The sequence below is a fragment of the Calonectris borealis genome, chromosome 5 (genome assembly GCF_964195595.1).
Source record: "Calonectris borealis chromosome 5, bCalBor7.hap1.2, whole genome shotgun sequence".
Lineage (NCBI taxonomy): Eukaryota > Metazoa > Chordata > Aves > Procellariiformes > Procellariidae > Calonectris > Calonectris borealis.
Genome location: NC_134316.1, coordinates 46,814,154 through 46,834,085, shown reverse-complemented (window position 1 = coordinate 46,834,085; position 19,932 = coordinate 46,814,154). Strand labels below are relative to the sequence as shown.

General features: G+C 45.3%; 1 protein-coding gene across 2 annotated transcripts; it reads right to left on the bottom strand.

Annotated features, from left to right (window-relative positions):
• Nucleotides 1-1,870: 1,870 nt before the first annotated feature.
• Nucleotides 1,871-18,881, bottom strand: SYT13 (synaptotagmin 13). Of its 2 annotated transcripts, none has more exons than XM_075152533.1 (6): nt 18,362-18,881; nt 13,010-13,232; nt 11,000-11,134; nt 9,052-9,365; nt 4,801-4,930; nt 1,871-4,526 (listed from the first exon to the last, which is right to left on the bottom strand). In XM_075152533.1, the coding sequence occupies exons 1-6, from the start codon at nt 18,542-18,544 to the stop codon at nt 4,222-4,224; spliced, it is 1,290 nt and encodes a 429-aa protein (XP_075008634.1). In that variant the 5' UTR covers nt 18,545-18,881; the 3' UTR covers nt 1,871-4,221. The 2 variants fall into 2 exon arrangements, with proteins under 2 accessions (XP_075008634.1, XP_075008632.1); XM_075152531.1 differs by having other exon boundaries at nt 11,000-11,140; nt 18,362-18,853.
• Between the last annotated feature and the right edge of the window lie 1,051 nt (nt 18,882-19,932).

Below are 19,932 nucleotides of genomic sequence, written 5' to 3'. Positions count from 1 at the left end.
AATCAGTACAACCACTGAATAGCCATTGGGGAATCTAATGGCTATTTTTGATCACACATGTAGCTTAAGAACACTAATTGCCATAATTGGTTTTTTGCTTCTTCTCTTACGATGCTGTTTATAAGCAGCACCCTTTAATTTAAGACGTTTGTGGTGCTCGCTGATGCTCCTGTATTTAGAGTTTCAGAAGCTGAAAACCATGGGGCTGTCTGGCTCTGTTCTCTGGCCATGTTGCACTTAAGTGATGATACTTCTACAGCCCATACTGCTGAAGCTGCTTGATACGATGGCACTGAGCATTTCCAAATACTTTTTGTTTCTATTCGTGACATTGTCATCTACCCCAGCAACTCCCCGCAGTTTGTCTGCTTGGGCCAGTCTAGCACGTCGGGCCCTTGGGGTGCTGGGGCTCAGGGACATACAAGCATTGCTAAACAGGCGATACGGGACATTCAGAGGGATAAGGGCAGGTGCTGGAATGTGATGACAAACAGCTTCTATTAACAGAGTTCAAAAGGGCCCAGGCTGAGCATCCCTGCCCCTCCGGTACCACACGTACGCAGCATTCCTCCTGTTCAGGACAGCCAGCACCCTTTATTGCGCTTGCTTTCATCCCCAGCGCAGCGCAGCAACTGGCTGCCTCGCAGTCTTTGTTCAGGCTGCCCTGAACGTGAGAAACATTCTTTCCAGGCTAAAACGCCAGACAACAAAAAAGATCCAGCCGGGAAAGATGCAAGCATTTTCACTCTTCCTCTCTTCCCCATTTAAATCCTATTGCAGCAAAGGAGGGAACAACACCTACTTTAACACTGATGGCACCACTTTGCTCGTAAGACAAGTTTGTGGTTAAGTAGTGTGTATACACATATTTTTCTGCTGTAAAAGAGGACATTATTTTGTCACAGCAAAATCAGATTGCAAGGGGCTATTCCTTCAGATACTATAGGATTGCTATCTAATTACAGGGTGTGCCAAAATCACCAGGGGCAGAGGCAGATAATGCTGTTTACAGTCAGTCACCAAAATGTTATAAAAGGCTCATAAAAATAAGCAGGAGGCAGAACTAGAGAAATCTCTTTGCAGTAAAGCAAATATTTGGCCCTTCAGGCTTTCCGGTGCCAGCCAAACAGCACCGTACCATGAAGTTATCCTTCTTATCATTATTCTAAAAAGAAGGAAGAATCACAGCGCTGGCAGGAACCTATGTGTAGAATAGGCCAACATAACAATGAATTTTGCACTTAAATGGAAATAATGATTCCAAATCTATAGGAATATCTACAGGCAAATCGTGAACATAGCAACTATTAAGAATTCACTATCAACTAAAACCTCGTGTCTATTTTATTCACAGTATCCTACAGCTTTTTGTTAATAAACAAAAACCCATAGAGCAAAACAAGAAGTCAATTTTCTTTTTGTTTAAATCCCCTCTAGCCAGTGGAGCGATATCAGAGATTAAAACATTGGGTATAAGATTCATTGGCATACTTTGCTTTTCTGTTTGTTTGTTTGTTTGGTCGAAGCTGTTTTTATCACTCTCTTCAAAATGATCCTGTAACTCCTGGCTACACCACCTAGAAAGGGAATAGCAGTGTAAAGATAACAGAGTTTTCAGTGTGCATCAACCTTGTTGGTTTCTTCACAGAATCACAGCATCATTGAGGATGGAAAGGACCTCTGGAGATCATCTTGTCCAAACCCGCCCCTGCTCAAAGCGGGGTAAACTAGACCAGGTTGTTCAGTGTTGTATCCCATCAGATTTTGAGTGGCTCCAAGGATGGAGACTCTCAACAACCTCTCTTGGCAGCTTGTTCCAGTGTTTGACCATCCTCACAGTAAAAAACTTTTTTTTAATTTGTTTTTTATTATGTGTTCAAATGGAATTTCCTGTATTGCGATGTGTGCCCTTGCCTCTTGTCCTGTCACTGAACACCACTGAGAAGAGTCTGGCTCCATCTTCTTTTCTCCTCTCCCAGATCACGTATTTATACATAATAAGTCCCCCCCGCCGACCCTTCTGTTGACCAGGCTGAACCGTCCCAGCTCTCAGCCTCTCCTCCGCCAGAAGATGCTCAGTCCCTTAATCATCTTCATGGCCATTGCTGCACTCTCTCCGGCAAGTCCGTATCTTTCTTGCACTGGGGAGCCCAGAACCAGACACAGCACTCCAGATGTGCCCTCACCAGTGCTGAGTAGAGAGGAAAGATCACCCCCCTTGACCTGCTGGCAATGCTTTTCCTAATGCAGCCCAAGACACTGTTGGCCGCCTTTGCTGCAAGAGCACATTGCTGGCTCTTGTTCAACTTGGTGTCCAACAGGACATCCAGGTCCTTTTCTGGAAAGCTGCTTTCAGCCCCCAGTCAGCCCCTGGCCCTGCAATGGTGCATGGGGTTGTTCCTCCCCAGGTGCAGGACTTTGCACTTCTCCTTGTTGAACTTCAGGAGGTTCCTGTCAGCCCGTTTCTCCAGCCTCTCCACATCCCTCTGAACAGCGGCACAACCGCCTGGTGTATTAACCACTACTTCCAGTTTTGTATCATCTGCAAACTTGCTGAGGGCACGCTCTGCCCCATTGTCCAGGTCATTTATGAAGATGTTAAACAGTGTCAGTCCCACTGCCAGCCCCAGTCACCACTAGTGACTGGCTTCCAGCTGAACTTCATTCCCCTGTTCGTAGCCCTCTGTGCCTGGTGCTTCAGCCAGTTTTCAGATACTGGTTCTGGTGGTTTCCCTTTGCCAACAGGGTGGGCGCCTTCACTTGACAGTGTGCTAGACTTGTTTGACTAAGTCATCAAAATGGGATGGATACTAGCTAAAGCCTAGCTTAGTATTTTGAGTTAAACAGAGGGTCAAGCCGATCCTGCAAAAATGAAGTTCTCTGAGGTTTTCAGTGCTACAAACTATATGGTTCTGGTTTTCGATTTTTGGATGCCTTCTTCCCATGCAAGTCCGTTAAATCTGTGTCTACTACTTGAAATAAAGTGGCAGGACAAGCAGTGTGCTTATGGGGTCATAACATCATCACTGCCAATGCCAGACTTTCAGTCCATCTAGACACAAAAAAGGACAGTAAACAGTAACATTTAAGCCACGTCAAATCTTGAAAGTGCACACAAAAAAACAAGCCCCGGAGAGTCTGTCTGGTCGGTGAGTTCCTTCTGTCTGGAAGTGATGAAATACATGGCAGTTCTTAAGGGTTGTCTTCAAGTAATGCTGGTATGAGGATTTGAGTGCCGATAGTTAACTGTCAAACCAAAACCGTCAATCAACTGCTAAGGTATGAAATTATTCCACTTCTTTTCTTTAGTCTTAGACGTTGCCTGGAATATAATGAGGGTATTTGAAACTTTCTAGCTCAGAAAAACCCAAACAGAAAAGATGGCAGTAAGCAGAAAGATTTGGTCCAAGTTTTTGGAGGCAACATCAATAATAACTTTTTGTCCATGTTTAGGGTCTTCCTGGGTGACACTGTAGAAAGGCAGAAGATATAGGTATTCTGCTAAAGGATCATGAAACGTTCACATTTTCAGCAGTTTTCATGAATCCTAAATACAAGGTGTCAAATACTCCAGGAAACAAAAGTGAAGGAAGGTATTTGACGACTTGTTTGGCAGTGTTTGCTTCAAAGGCTACACAGGATGATAGTGTTGACTGTCTCACTCCTTCTTCTGTTCTCTCCCTTAGTTCTGTATCTTCTTCTAGTATCCATCTACTGCACATTGGCTTCACTCTCTCTTTCATACCGATACTTTGGATCTGCAGTTAGTTTTGTGATCTTCATTTCTCACAGTCTTGTAAAGTATTATGAAAAACAGTGACTGGTAAAACATCTGCTGCATGTTTGTGATTATGGAGCCAGCACTCATCAAGAGACTTGGGTGACTGTCAGAGGCCAAGGAGTGGCTTACATTTTCATGATACCTTTGGTCCCCTCTGCTCCTCTACAGAAACAGGGACCTTACAGAAATGGCAGTGGGCAGGCTGATAAAATTAATTCAAATCATCCAGGCAGTCAAATTTGAGAGAACCACTTGATTAGGTAAGAGATTGTCCAGACAGTTTCCTGGGCTAAGATGAGGCAGGAAAATCAGAGAAGGTGGTGTAAAAGGAATGCTGTGCTGAGCAGCTTCGTGGAGGGGAAGGTGGGAGGTGAAATACAGCTTATTCCCCCAGGCTTAGAGGCCTGGTGGAAATATGGTTGGCAGTAATCATGATGAGCCTACACGTGGAGCTGGTGCCACATGGCTATCTGTCTCCTGGGGTTCCTCAGCATTTCTTCCCAGTGGTTCCTCTCCGTGCCTGTGACGTGCAAGCCCAGGCTGCACTTGCCGAGCACGTGGCTCTGCCCAGCACCATCCTGGCTCAGCATTTCCAGCTCCACGCTGGAGGCACGCAGGAGCTCATGAGGCACCTCAAACATGATCATCTCATTCCACACAGGGTTGATCTTGTGTTTTGCACGTTTGGTCTGCTTCTTCTTCAGCTTCAAGGACTGATGCCTCAGTGTCACCTTGACAGAAACATCTGTATAGGGAGTGGAGAGAGACACCATATTAATGAGCATGCAACAAAATGAATGCAAGAGAATTTTAACTGGTGACATCAGACTGAGAGAGAGAACATAAGAAACATTGATCTTGGTGGCTTTGGTGTTCACTTTTTAGAAATTACTCAAATCTCTTTGGCTTTCTAAGCCAAACATCTATTTTTTTCTGCCAAACACCACCCTTCCCACTTTCTTTCTAGATTTACAAAATTGCAGAAACAACAGTCTCTGTTTTCTTGCTATCCTACTCACCGTTGCCAAGTAGATCTTTCAGCTGCTTGGAATGCAGATTTTTAGCCTTAATAATCACCACCAGCAGGCGGTTAGCTGCTGGCAGGTAGCTGATAGAGAGCAGAACCTCCCCACGGCCCGTAGACGGCTCCTGGAAATGGAGACACATGAAGGGTTAATTTTTTATACAATCTTGGCCATAACATTAGGAAAACTAAATAGTTCAAGGTGATGGGTGGAAGGTCGTGGTCCGACCAAGTTGTCTCCCTGTCTTTGTACAGGAGATCTTTCCAGTTACACTTGATGAGAATAAACCAGGCAAAGATGTCTGAGAGGGCTCCTCCTCACATAAGGCCTGATCATGTTACTGCTTTCTTTTGTTGCTGGGAAGTAACTGCTTCCTAACGTCTACTTTTAGTGGAATATTTAGTCAGGAGAAGAGGATTTGGGGCTGAACTACATGCACGTAGTCAGATACTCCTTTTCTGAGTGATTATCTAGCTGCCCTCTATTTATGTCCCCTACTTCCACTACTGCTGTTCTTAATTCACTCTTCATTTCAGCTGCCCTTCTTGTGAGGAGGCCCTGACCAGGTGTGGACCCCGCTCCGCGCCGCCTAGCAGGAGCGTAGGGCTCCCTGGGGAAGAGTAGGCGACACCCGGGCCTGTGCCACACAGCCAGGCCCTGGCGCTGGAGCTGAACCTTTTCTGACACCCTTACTTGTTGTGGGGAAAACCCAGCCAGCCCGAAATCCTCCACGACCTCGGCACAGTACTTCACTCTCCCTTCCCCGCCTGTCTTCCCTCGGGCCTGTGCGCCGCTCTCCCCGCTGCCCCTGCGGCATTTCCTCCAGGGCAAAGGCTCTGAACCACCGGGTCTCCGCGTCAGGGCCCACGCTTGGGTTTTTCCCCTTTTCTTTTCTTATTCCTTTCTTCCCACTAGCGATTGGCCTCTTCGCCTCCTGGCCTTCCTCCCCTTCCTTCCCGCTTGCCCTGGAGCGGCATCCCCCGAGGGGAAGCGGCGGGACATAACCACACCGCCCCTCGCTCTCCCCTGGAGAGCAATGCCGACCCCTCCTCGGGAGCCGGCGAGGAAGGAGAGAAGGCCCGCGCCGGGGTGCGCAGCGCTGCCAGCCTGCCGTGAGGGGCAAAAGGGGAGCAGTTATTCTCTCCGTGAGTAGGAGCCTGTGACAGAAACCTGGTTTAGAGTGAGGTTAATGGCCCAAAAGAGCCCCAGAAAGCCAATGTCTTTTCAATAGACTCCCTTTGGACTCCTCAGATTGATTTACAGGCTTTAGGGCACACAGCCCTTCTCCAGGCCATTTCTGTGCTCCGCGCTCCCTCTTCTAAGTGAGCCATAAATATTTCAAATTAAGTTTTCACCCGGTTACTCGCAACAGGCAAGGACAGGCCCCGCATGAGCTGACTGACTCTGCAGAAAACACGGCTGTCATCGCTGTCTGGTTTGAATGACTGATTTGTCGTGCACAAATCAGGTGGGAGGCCGTTAGCAAGGAAGCCTGAAATTCAATCCCAAATCAACCCAAGTAAATCTTTTTTTTTTTCATGCAGGCAGGTAGCGATGAAGGGCTCATATGCACTTCACTTACATAAATCCTGTCCTAAATCTAAGTGGATCTTAAAAAACCCCACACATAAAACCAAACTGAGGCAGATTCAAATGGCTGTATGTCCACTACCAAAGAAAAGGTATTCGTACATGGAGGGACAAATCCAAATACCACCTCAATACAAAACCACTGTTTAGGCAAGTCATATGCTGCTTTTGTTTATTTATCCCTCTACATCTCACCAGGTCCCACTCTATAGCTCTTGGCTAGAATTTGGTTCCTGTAGCTCCAGGCACAGACAGATACAGTGGAGATCGGAGGGGTAAGGGGTGGCAGGGCTCTGTAAACGTGCACGCACACACGCATGCACAAACGCACAAACACACACATTGTACACGCATGTCACATCTTGTGCTTATGGCTTTCTAGCTCCTAATATTCTGATGAAGTTTTTGATCAACCTATATCCACACGAAACCAAAACCTACAACGGTTGGTCTCTGCTGGAGTTTTGTGTGAAGAGACCAAGCGAGAGGTACTTTTCCTTTCCCCTCCTTCTGGGTTTTGTTTTTTTTTTTCTTTTTCCTATTAAATCCACAACCTGCACTTTGTGCTGCAACCTTGCAAATTCACACAACCACCAGACCTTCAGTCTTCCTTTCTGTGCAATAAGGATAGAAAGCATCAATGTATTACGTGTGCAGGGCACCGTGAAATCACAAAAGGGAAGGTGCTATGCAAGGAGCCACTATCATCACTGTCATTAGCACCGCACTGGGAGGGAAGGAAGACAAGATAAGGATATCAGTCTGCAATATCTACGCTTTGCATTGCTCACAGCAGTCCATGAATTCCTGAATACTAATTACATTACCTGGTTAGCTGTAAGCTCCCCTCTGAGCTCCTTCCCTTGCGTGCGGGAGAATTACTGGGAAGGTAGGAATGAAATTTCTGCAGCTCATGGCTTTTCAAGGAAATGTCAGACTTTAAACAAAGCCCAGTAACTTTGTTCCTGGATGGATGCTGTCAAAAATAGCTCCTCTTTTTTGATCAGCTCTTCCTCACTCCCTCCCGCTCTGGTTCTCCATGAATCATTCAGGATCTGTGTATAAGCTATCTGTGCAATGGTTGGCTCTCTCAGGTCCCAGATGACGCAAATTCAGCTTTCACTGCACATCCTCAGCTCAAACTGGGGCACTGTTCAGCAGTACTGCTAGTGTTAACCTTGTGCTGTCAGCTGGAGAAGAAATGAATGCTGCCCTGTTTCTCTGCATAGTTGTGAAGCTGGACCGAGGCAGAGTACCCAGTGTGTCAGGACTCCATCAGGTGTACTTGAGTGACAGCTGACCATTGCTGTGAACAGGCTGTTCCTTGGGGATTGCTTACAAAGCAGATACTACAGTAGATAAGGGGGGTAGGGGGGGTCCATCTATCTCAGTTTAGGAATTTAAATCATTATATTGGAATAATTTCTTTTGGACACCTCTTTTTACAGCAGCAGACTGGGAACTCGTTTCAATTCACAGCTATTAGGCAAGTATTTAGCTTTGTGCTTGAAGTTTATTAAACTGATTCAGACCACCCATTTGTTTCTGCTGCCTCTCTCTCTGCCAGAGGTTTTTTAGAGTGGCCAGCCCTATTAGCATTCAAGTGGTGATCAGATAAATTAGCATTATTGGAAATCACAAATGCTAACTCTGTACTCTGTCTCTATGGCCAACTCAGTGGAGAGCCCTCACCCCTGATGGTGACAGACAATAATTTATTTCAGCATGCTTAGCGACAATGCTGGTGGTGTTTTGCATTGCTCACCCCGTACCATGCCAAAGTACAATAGGTACCTGTTTGTAGCGATGTACTAGTAGCAACAATAGCAGTGCCCTGGTGCCATGTTGTTAAGTGTATTGCTGCTGCTAGAAGAATAATCTATTCATGGCAGGGAAAAGACTCCTGAGGAAATGTGCAAGAAGTTAGTGCATATGAAGCATCCCCTGTACCTACCTCAAGTACTGTTGGAATCCTTCCCTCCATTTTCCCTGTCTGTGCAGCTGGGGAAGTGTGGATAAGGAAGGAAAGGGAGGTTTTGATGTTTAAGAAAACCAACACAATGCAATGAGTGATATTTTGACATCTCCCAGAATGAATAGCACTGCTGGATTGATCCCAGCAAGGATAAGCGCTCAGCAGTCAAACATTTCATTCCCAACAATGTATTTCACTCCTAGCTTAAGGCTCCTTGAGGTGCCACCGCATGCCCTACCTGCACCCAGCTCCGCAGAGTCCCTCCGTCCTGCTCTGTAGGCACTCTCTGGTATTTCAGCACTTGCCACCACGGTCCTGCATCGCTAATTCACAGAAACTCACGTAACTTTTTCTAGACATAGGCTTTGAATTACAGATATCAGTGTCAGAATGTCATGTAATTGCGGGAAGAGGAGAGGGAGTTTTGACACATCTTAACTGCTGGGAGCTGTAGGTGGAAGAGCTGGGCTGATGGGCCTTTGATTGCTTTCTGAAATGGTTAGCTACAGACCAACACAGACCAGCGCTGAGTGACCTCTGCAGGCACACATCACCCCTCTAAACCTGGTTCCAAACAAACAAAGCCACCCACTGACACGCAGCCTTCTTGGAAGAGGGCTTCTCTTGTCTCTAATTAACCCTTAGAGTTTCAGGACTACCGACACAGGCTGAGTCCATACCTTCTCTGGGGTCTTTAGCCTTTCCCACTGGGCCGTCCCAAAGGAATCCTCCACGTTAGCAAGGCTCAGTTTGAGTTCCCCCACAATGCTGTGTCTGGAGAACTTGTCGCAGTTTCTAAGGGTGAGAGTCAGTGTCCCCTCTGGCATCTCCTCCTCCGTTAATGGGAATCGCAGGACCTCCTCCCAGAGGGTGTGAAGCACCTTCTTCTTCAGCTCTGTCTGGGCCTCAGCAATACCGGACTTGCTCACCAGTGTGCCCAGTACATAGCAATGGCAGCCAGCGTCTTGGTCCCCACTCATTCTGCCATGCATAGCTGGAAAAGAAAGATTGATTGTAAAGACCTCTCACAAAAGACAACCCTGAAATATCTGTGGCTAAATCGCTTATTTCATGAGAGCCATAAAATAAAACAGCTGCATAGACATTGACCCCTGTTCCTGCTTGCACGGGGCAGACTAAGCCGTGAGCCCATGCTGTGGTGTTTTCCTCATGCTCCACAATGTCCTTGTCCTTCTGCGACTGCAGAAGGATTCTGTTAGTGTTTGGGAGAGCAACAGCTGTGTTCAAGGAAACGCGCTCTCTTGAAAGATGCAGAGTAGCAATGAGATGAGACACAGCATGGCACAGGGATGGGCAGCTCTCATTTACTTTTACCTTGGCACGCAAAGAAAGCTTCTTACAAAGGCTTTAGAAGCAAGATGGTCAGTCACAGATATCAGAGATGGGAGAGACCTCCCTCCTGGCACACATCCACCCCTGCAGGCCAGTGTGGGGTATGTCTAAGGGTTATTGCATTCTGCTTTCCAACCTCTGGTAAATGGCTCCTTCAGAAGCCATCCCACAGCCCAAAAGATCTGTCGTGATGTCAAGAGACATTCATCCCTAAGTTTATATCCCTTTTATGTTGAAAAGCCTAGAGTGAGAATGGCATTTCACGCTCCTCCTCAGTTGCATCAACAGAATTGCGCTGCCTTCTCCGCAACAAGAGGAGCACGCCTTTCTTCGAGGGGTCAGTATGGCTTTGTGGGCAAAACTGAAGTCCTTGCTGCAGCCAGTCCAAGGAGCTCCTGAGCTTCCAGGTGGCATGGTTCACCTGGGTCTCCTGGTTTCTCAGGGGAGCAGAGCCGGGGAGCAGAGCCGGATCCTGCCCAGGCGGCAGTGGGGCATCCAGGGAGGAGCACGCGTGCAGGAGAGCCAGGGTGGCAGCCTGCAGGCGCGGGTGTCCACCCTGGAGGGAAGCTGTGGGCTTGCTGCTGGCAGGCGACCCATGGCAGTGGCTGCCATTTAGCACCCTTTCAATTCTCGCTTCAGAGGCTGTGATTTGATTAGGTTTCCACAGAGACGTGCACTGCGCATGAATTATTCAGTCAGCTTATTTTACTTTCCCAGAGGAACTGATGGTGCTCCAGCCCTGAGTGGAGCAGCTATACAGTTGTCAGTTCCTGCTTCAGAGAGTGAGACAGAGCCTGGCCGCCTGGCCAGGCGCAGCTAGAGGGACCTTCCTCAGGGGCCTGCAAGATAAGTCTGGTATCTCCAGCTCAGCCTTTGACTTGGCTTGAGGAAGAGGCAGTAGGGAGTGGGTCAAGTTGAAGAATGAAAGTTATAGAGAGGAAGGAGATAGCAACCTCCTTCCCCCTGCCCCCAAAGGAAAAAATAAAAAGACAACGTTGCTTTGTATCATGCCTGGGACTGGAGGAGCCCATCCTGGTTCCTGACTTCTGCTTTTGAGCTGTGCAAACAGCTGTTCCCAAGCCATGCCCTGCACGCTCACGTCAAGCAGTGACATTGCCAGGTATTTCTATTCTGCAAGCCCAGAACCAGTGAAACGTCTGGGGGTCCTGGAGACACGTGTTGATTTTAAGGTAGGAGGGGAACTCTCTACAAAATCAACAAGTATCTTGTACCCTCCAGAGGGAGAATCACCAGTGGAAGATCTCTGCCCCTTACCTTCCAGAAGGGCCACACGCAGCTCGGCTTTTTGTTGATCATACACAAGGGAGTAGCGCAGCTCCGGGGCCTGGTTACAGCTGGCTGCCCTCTGGGGGTTCAAGTGCTCCGTGACACACACATCCTTTACCACACCTGGAACTGAAATAACCCCTTTAGCAAGCAGGTCTTCAACTTCCAAGGAGAACAAATCCACCCTGTCTCGACTCGACTTTTTTCTAAATGTCTTACTATTCTTGCACCTTGTATGTAGGAATATAATTTATGTTCCTTCTTCTCCCATCACCATATCTCCTTTTTGCTCTGTTTTCTCACACTTTCAGCTCTTTTTACAGCACTTGGACAAGCCTTCTTCTCTCTACCACCTTGTGCTCTAAGACGGTTCACATACTTGCTCTTTCACCTGGTGCCTAGGCCAAGGTGTCTAAACCACATTCATTACTTGTTGTATTGTTTTAAATTGTTTTTAACTCTCATTGGTGAATTAAATCTTGTGTTCTTTGGAATGAGAACTTGATTCGGCTTTTGAGCTACCATGCAACTCTGCGTTAGTTCAGACCTCTCTAAACGTTTTTTAATTTTAACAATACAGTCTTTGTTATGCAGAAGACATCTGTTTCCATAGCGCTTGACCAGGTTGAAGATAATGAGCTTGGGAAGCTGTCAGGCAGTTTCTCCACGTGTGATTTTGAAGTCCATTACATATTTCATACTGAAATAAAGCAGGTTGCAAGACCAAAAGGAAAGCCACAGCTTTTTGTCATCAAAAGCTGTTATTTGCAAGGTCAGTTCTGATTCGTAGAGAAAACAATAGTGGGACCAGGACATTTCCTCCTAAAAATCTCAGCCACAGTCCAGACCAGTTCGATGTAGCACCGAAAGGAGAACGCAACAGTTCTTGCTTTATTTCAGCAATACTTAAGTTATGAAATCAGACACAGCGGGAAGCAAACTTGCTTGTGCCATTAGCGGTGCAGCGCACTTATATAAAGCTTTAGCCTACATGCAGCCTCTCTACCCTATAATCTTCTCCCTGACACCTAAGGATGTGGCTCAGACAGTCTCTTCCTCCAATGCAGCTGCTTCCCATAGTACTTTCTTTTCCATACTCCCAAGTCTCAGGGTGAAGGAGTGAATGTAGCAATCGTCCTCCCAGAAGGACAAAAATATAATCTCAAGCAATTTTAAAAAACTAAAAAGAGTTCTCTTAAAAAAATCGTGACAGATGCATTCTGTCTCTGGCAAATCTTCAGGAAGGGTTTATTAATGTGGTAACCATAAGAGTCAATTATCCTGTTAAAAGACAGCTGTGAAGGTAAAAAATCAGTATGGAAGCAACCCAGACATGCTGCAAGATGTATATAATTAACATTGCATTTTCTCTCAGGCTCCAGGAATCTTATGTTCCAGGCTTTGGCATGTTACCCTTTGGGCTGGCTGGAAAACAAGAATTCTATTTGGCAAAAATGTCTGAGGTGTCAGCCTTTGGTTTCACTGCACATTACAAGAAGCCAAGACCATTTCACCAAACTGGTGGAAAAAAAGCAGCAGAGAAAATAAAGTAGAAGCTGCCAATGTCCCTGACAAGGACAGTGGCTGGACAGCTAGCATTTGTCCTGGAGGAGATACTCTGCCTAGTTTTGGCCAGATATTTCACCCATACTCTGGCAAATGCTCTCAGTAAAACTACACTAAATACATGTTTTTCTACAAAATGTCTGCTTCCAGTGAGCCAGATTCTTCAACACAAAAGATGTTTAGGTAAAAAATTTACAACCAGACACAACTACAGCTTTGTTATCTGAATGTCCTGATGAGCTCCATGACTACTTTCTATTAAACACATGCATTGAAGACAGAACTCACTTACAATGCTCATAAGAGAGTGAAAAGCGCCCCATGTCTTCCTTTTCACATTTATTTCTCTAACTACAATCACATTTTGCTCAGAGGTATTACATATCTACACCCAGAAAAGGAATTGTTAGTCTGAAGACCAAATGCTCCTACCGTTTTGAGGGAGAACAAACAGCTCTTCGTTGACTTGTATCTTCATCCTGTTCTCATCCAAACCAGTATGTTTTCCAGTAGTTGGTTCTTCTGTTGTCTTCAGGGAGTACTGCGTGTAGTTAACAATTTCAGGTGAAGTTACTACCGGTTTGGGGCCATAAATGTTGGGAAACTTCAGGAGTGCTCGAGGCTGGACTGGCTCTGCAGTTTTCTTAATGTTGAACTGAAAATTAAAACCTTGTTTATTACTTTGCACTGATTAGGCTAATTCTTCCTATTCTTTCAATGTTAAATGAGCTGGGACAAAGGGAGAAAAGACAGTCCCTCTGGTCATTCTTACCGTCATTGTTTCTTGGGTTGTAGAAACTGCTGCCTGTATGACCAGGGATTTTCTTGCCAAAGCTGATACCCTTCTACTTGGCGTGTGTCTTTTCAGATTTACGCCTCTACAGATGTTTGGTTGCAACAAGAAAAAGATATGTTCTTATTGTTTGGTTACTCCTCTGTTCCTGTACCAGTTAATCCTTCTTTCATAAGCCTGTATTTTCTCTTAGCACAGAAATCAACCATGAAGTTCATTTTGCTATGACTGAAGTATGGTATTTTTTACCCTGATGTTTGAAGTCAAATCCGAGATCAAGAGGCTATAGCCACCACAGATTTCAGAACATTTTATGTGAGTATGTAGTAAGCATTAGAAAGGCAAAGGCATGGATCATACAGTCACTTGGAACAAGTACGACCACGGTGTAATAAGGCAAAGGAGAACTGGTTGAACAAATGAGCCCTGCAATGGCATACCAAAAGTAGTTGATTCAGTGGTCATCTCAGCGTCTTGGACTGTCTCTTGGCTCTGGGGACCAGAGTTCCACTTGACCCTCAGACACACATTTCCCCTTTATTATATCAGGATAGAAATTTGGATTTATGTCAGAGTTTGTTCTTAACATTTCAATTCCCTGCTGAATCATGAACATGGAATGAGCAGAAGAACTTGAAAGACGGTGTAGTGCTCAGGCAGTCCAAGCAAAGGTTGTCATAAAGGCATTACTGTTCTCCCAAAACAATGAAAAATATTTTAGTGGAATAAAACAGTCCTCTTTTCCTTATGTTCCAAGAAAGAATCCTGTCTGCTCACAACTGAAATCATTCCTGATTCATTTATATTTGGATTCATCAATGGTAAAGAACGAAAGCTGACTAGCAAATTACCCTGACCCTTGCAAGAGATTTTATTAATGTTTCCAAAACACAAAAGACAAAAAGCAGCAGTAAAACTGCCATTTTGGTTGATTATTGTGCAGTGGGATTCTCTCCAACTCTGCTGCTTGCCAACCTATTCTGTGTTAAGTTTAGATCGAGGGTGAGCCAGAAAATGTTCGTAATTGTAATTAAAGTTTTTCATTAGACTCATTGTTTCCTATTAATAATGAATGTAGATAATGCCCTGAAGCACTTGTCTGTGTTGGGACTTTGTGGTTCCAGTTCACATGTCCTGAGGGAGCATACCTATTCCTCAAGAAATAGAGCTGAAGAAAGAGAGCAGTCTTGGTCTTTAGCTCTTTAGTCATACTCTGCTTATGGAGATCGTAGCACTACGGTTACATGCACTTGGCAGTGGTAAAGAACTAATTAGGTCAGCGACTCCATCTTCTCAAGGCAGCCGGTGCATCAATGTTTAGGAAGTCCGCTATGTAACATAGCATTTTGTCTTGTCTAATTTTAAGGGCTCTGAAAGAGAAGTGGGTTGAGAAAGACAGACGTCACTGTGCGCAGTGCCCACCTAGCATTCAGCTGAGTTGAGGTATTATGTAAGTCGTACGGTGCGGGTCTGCAAGTGAGATCCCTCTTTTAGAGATGTAAGCCTCATCAGTCCTAAAATAATACATAGGAAGTTTGAAGTTACTCATCCAAACCTTAAATGCAGTTTTCCATTCTTCTAAAATTCAAGCAGACCAACCAAGCAAAATATGTTAGGAATCACTAGACAACAGCTTGAAAAACCAGGTCGCTTTTGTTCTGCAAAGGCGTTGCTTCTAACAGGCGTACAGTGCTTGCCATGCTGGCAGTCTCTGCTGTTCTTTCTCTCCTGAAGCTGCTGCATAAGGCTGCTGTCCTACCAGTCACTGACCACCACACCAGAGCAGTGCGCCTGCGTTGCTGTGTGCTGCTAGCACATGAAGCACTTTGGGATCCTTTGGGATGAAAAACACCGTACAAATATGAGGTATTGTTAGTACAGTCTTTTCTTTCACTTGCTAAAAGCCAGATATTTAGTCAGGAAATCCATCAGCACGCGGCAAGTAAGAGCTCCACTGGGTCTAAACATTCCTCTTGTCTGTCTGCTCTGCAGAATTAGAGATGAGAGACATATGCAAGCACAGTGGGACTAGCCCACCCCCTCTTCCAACTGCATCTGCCTCTGTTTATTATTTTTGCTGCCAGCCCTGTTCCCAAGTGCTGTCTACTAATCTAGTTACATAGCAGTGCCCTGTGGAAGTTCCCTTTGCAAATCAGCAGCAGCATCTTACATAAAGAGATGAGCAGAATAGTTCAGATAGTTCTGCATAAGAAGTGTGAAAGCAAAGAAACCAAAAGCAGCAAGGAGGCTGCAACTGACCCTTCTGGGTCCCTGCCCAGTGCCGCTCAAACAATGCACCAGATTGCTGCCATTGCTGGATGTGTTTAGAAATCTTCCTTCTGCAGGCTTTGCTGAGACTTTGCAAATTTACAGCAGTTTTTGATTGTTCTGTAGAGGTATCTTTGTGTTCGAACTCTTCCTCCTCATGTATGCAGGGCATGTCCATGGGGAGCCGCTGTCTATAGCAAATACAAGCATCACTGTCATGGGAGACATGCCGAGTGAATAAAATGCAGTCTTGCTTCATCTTTCGTCATCTCTGTTTATCAGAATCACTGGCCCTGACAGGCTTCAATAATTAAGTATGTCAAGCACTGACTAGGACATACGGTGTACTAATGGAGTCAGAAAAAAGTCCCGACAGGACAATTTATAAACATAGACACAGATGATAAAACTTCACAAGCTCAGAACTCAATTTGAGATTCATTCCTTCAAGGTATATAGACTGATTCTGGATCAGTGACAGCATAGGAGGATGCATGTTCCTGGCAAGAAAACTATTTTAATTGGAAAGAATTGTTAAACATACAGAATATGCAAACTAAGAACATTTTGCACTTTCTGTGACAGAATGTTCATTCAGCTGCTATAATTTGGCCAGATTTCATGTTAAAAAAAACCAAACAAACAGTAACATTAGAAATAATACTTCTAATTAGAAAGTCTACAATGCTAAAAGAATACAGTCACTCAGGTAATAGTGATACACTGAGGGCAGGTTGAATAATTTGATCCCCTGTTGGTCAAATACTGGATTAAGTTAATGGCAAAACTCGATGTATGTAGAAATATTGTGAGGACCATAACCTAATAGCTGCTGGGTACTGGAGGCTTAATTGGACTTCACGGTGACTTAGTGCTTATTTCAGTCATGCAAGCAGGATGACACCCCGGAGGACAAGCTCCAAGACAGATTAACACTTTCCCAAGATGTTTCCCAAAAGGCTGTATAAAAGAAAAATGTCCAGTCCAAGGATAGAGTTAAAGTAAAGATTTAAGAGGTTTCTGAGCTAGAAGTTTACAACAACAAAAAGTCTCTTGTAGAAAGAGACTGATGGTAAAGTTATCTGTGGGCAGTGTTCTTCCAGACAACAGCTAGAAAAAATGCTATGCAAAGTGATATGACTGTCCAAGTTACACACCTCTCATTCATTTTAACAGTGAACTTGGAAAATCTCGGCATTATCGTACATCCTTATATACAGGAGTTGGCAAATCCCCTGTATGGGTTAGAAAAGACAAGAAAGGAGCCTGGAAAGGACATGACAAAACTATCAAACAGAATAGCAGGTGAAATTCATCCTAGGAAAATGCGAACAGGTACTAGGAGATATTCACCGTGCTCATGGATGAACACTCAGAATTAGCAGCAATCTCTTGAGAAGTCCTAAGCTCAGTGCAGATGTTCATCCATGGCCAGCGGAGCCATCCTCCCACCCCCCAGCAACCAGAAGCTCTGGTAACGCCATTCTGTGTATCTGCACCAGATCTTACAATACAATTAGTAGATTTGGTCATTTTTCCTCAGAACAAACTGCAACAGGAGCATGAGGATGCCAGGGCTCTTTTCTACTAAGAGCCTAAGAGCGGTAGCCAGAGAGAGACTGAATATGTAATTACAAACATCACAGAGACGTTCAGTTGGGATTCCTGCTACGCTCTTTAAGAATACAAAAATAATAGGCAGCTCAGATAATTAAAAGGCAAACAAAGACTGTTATACAATGGATCACTGGCCTTTGGAACTGGCTGCTATGGCATAACGTTTAGTTGAATGGCTAGATGAAAGTGAAAAGGACGTAGGCACATACAAACACCAGGAGCAACAGCCAACAGGTAATTCTTTCAGGGACTGACCAGTGCTGCGGGTCGTGCTAAAGAACCAAGGAAATCAGTCAAACGTTTCCCTTTGAAGGAGAGTTTTCCATTAATAGGTATATTAGAAGGGTCCTATAATTCGCCTCGCTCTCTCTTGCACTAAGCTCAGGAGTAAATCAGGGGGTTTCTAACAAGATTCTAACAAGAAAGAAAAACCACACAGGGGTGCCTGACATTATCCATACTCCACATTGCTCTTATAGTAAGTAAAAAAGCAATTCACAGTGTGATGAGATTGTCCAGTCATCACACTCTAGATTCTCACTTGCATTTTATTATCATTTCAATGCCTTGTTTTAACTTCACACATAATTAATCCCCTCAGTTAGAGGGGCAGAGGGAGGAGGAGGGATGTTTTCCACAAGAAGCCAGCTGTTGACAGGGAACTATCCTGCAGGAACCATAAGATGTCGTGAACGGAGTTAGAGAAATAGCTGCTATGGGAGAACTCAGCAGGAGTCATCTCCTCTTTACAGTGCTGCATGCCACCTGGTAAAGACCAGTCTTCTCTCCTCAGGAAATTATTTCCCTTGTGATCTAGCTTGACAGCTAAGCAGCGTTTCCAGTCCTCCTCCCCTATTTTTGCCATTAGCAGCTTTCTCTTTGGCACTGTGGCAGCTGTCTCCTGCTCCGGTAATTCTGTGGGTGACCCAACCTATCTCTGTTTTTCCCTCACTCCTCCTCCCACTAACATCTTGTTACGTCCTGAACACAGTAAGCAGATAAATAAGCAGCATAAATCACATGCTGAGTAGCCTAACAGAGAAGTTGCGTTCCCACCCTCTGCATTTAAAGAAAAATCACAGAGTAAATTAGAGACTGTGTCTTACTTGCTGGACTGGCTGAAGCACACTGGGCTTAGTATTTTCCGTGTCCTCCTCTTGGTCCTTTTCTGAGAGTCCTTTCCCAGGTTGCTTGCATTTGCAGAAGCAGGTGAGACCGCAGAGGGCAAGGATGCTGGTTGCAGTCCCTAAGGTAGCCCCCAGGGCTATAACTGGGGCAGATAAAACCATTGTCCTGCGCTGCACCGGAACAAAAAGCACAGAAACCCTGTGACTCCTTCTCCTCCCTGGGAGAGCAGCTCTCGCACATCCACTCCGATTTCTAGCCTGGCTTCATTCTCCTTGGAAGTCTGAAAACAATTCTCCTGTGCAGCAAAGAAAAGGGACCAATCTAGAAACAGAGATAAATCATCCCACCTTTGCTAGGCAACAAGGTACCTTTCTATCCTGATGATGGAGTTTCTGCTCCAGGTCAGGTAGAGGAAATGGTGATTGTGGTGCCTGCAATCTCCACAGAGCTGCAAACAGGCAGTTTTCATTGAAGCCTGTTCTCCAGCTCCACTGGGAAAAGTCTGATGTGTGATAGAGAGGAAAGACGTCAGCAGAAGGGGCTGGGCCTTGCTAGCTAACTCACAGAAAGTGCATCCAAATGTTTGATCAGCTCTCTAGCAATATTTCTGGGGGTTAGCTTGCTAATGTGCTCGAGGTTGAACTTCTCTGTCTTAAGGGAAAGGTAGTGATTGCCAGAAGGTGCTGGCCGGAGAAGCCCTGTTACGATAGCACTGCAGGATAGCACCGCAGTCAGCGCGAAGCCTGCGTGTAGGTCAGGCAAAACTTGCTCATTCTTTAGAGGCTGGGGAACAAACACGCAAGAATTAAGCACTGTCCCGCTCCTCACCAGCTTCCCCTCAAAGCGCAGGGTCTGAACCTTTTGGAGCTGCTTTCTGTGGCATCAATGCAGAGCAGCACTTCTATTTAAAAAGACAGCAGAAAATCCTATCAAAGAAGACACCCTGGCGCGTACGCTGCTTCCTCTGTAGAGGATGAGAGCGCAAACAACAAACGCTAGATATTAGCCATACTGCTGGCTACACCACTGTCAGGCAGTGGCTTGATGAGTGCAGTAGAAGAACCTACATGAACAGACCTAAAGGGCTACATGTCCGTCTCAGTTTTCTCTCGAGGTGATGGAGTGATTAACTTTCTCGGACTCATTTATTTTTGCCTTATTTCTCAGACTGCCCGACTTGGGGGAGAGGAGAAAAAATGCCATCTTTTGGTGTGTTTCTTGTGACACATACAACCATTTTCCAGGTGCTTCACAAGGAGTACCTAGTGGCCAGAAGATGATTATAAATCTGGGTCACTGTATATCTGGGCCAGAGTGGAACTAGTAAGCAAGGAGCTAAATATTCCTTATAAGGCTCTGGAAAAAATACCCAGTTCTACTGGGAGTTTCTTTGTCTTTCTATTTTGGAATACAGTTGATGCCTGTGGATCAGGAAAAAAATGAACTATGTACACAGAAAAGTTTAGGAATTCAGTTCTTTTGATCTTTCTGCTGCTCAGGTTTTGCCATGGATTTTTCTTGACTTTTTTTGATGTCTCACGTCTTACTC

What these genes read in the sequence shown, in the direction of transcription:
- SYT13 (XM_075152531.1), bottom strand. Translation starts at nt 18,544, where the DNA reads ATGGTTTTATCTGCCCCAGTTATAGCCCTGGGGGCTACCTTAGGGACT. An exon ending in GTTTGTTCTCCCTCAAAACG is followed by an intron (nt 11,141 to 13,009) that starts GTAGGAGCATTT and finishes GGGTTATTTCAG; the next exon opens with TTCCAGGTGTGGTAAAGGAT. An exon ending in GAAAGATCTACTTGGCAACG is followed by an intron (nt 4,527 to 4,800) that starts GTGAGTAGGATA and finishes CTCCCTATACAG; the next exon opens with ATGTTTCTGTCAAGGTGACA.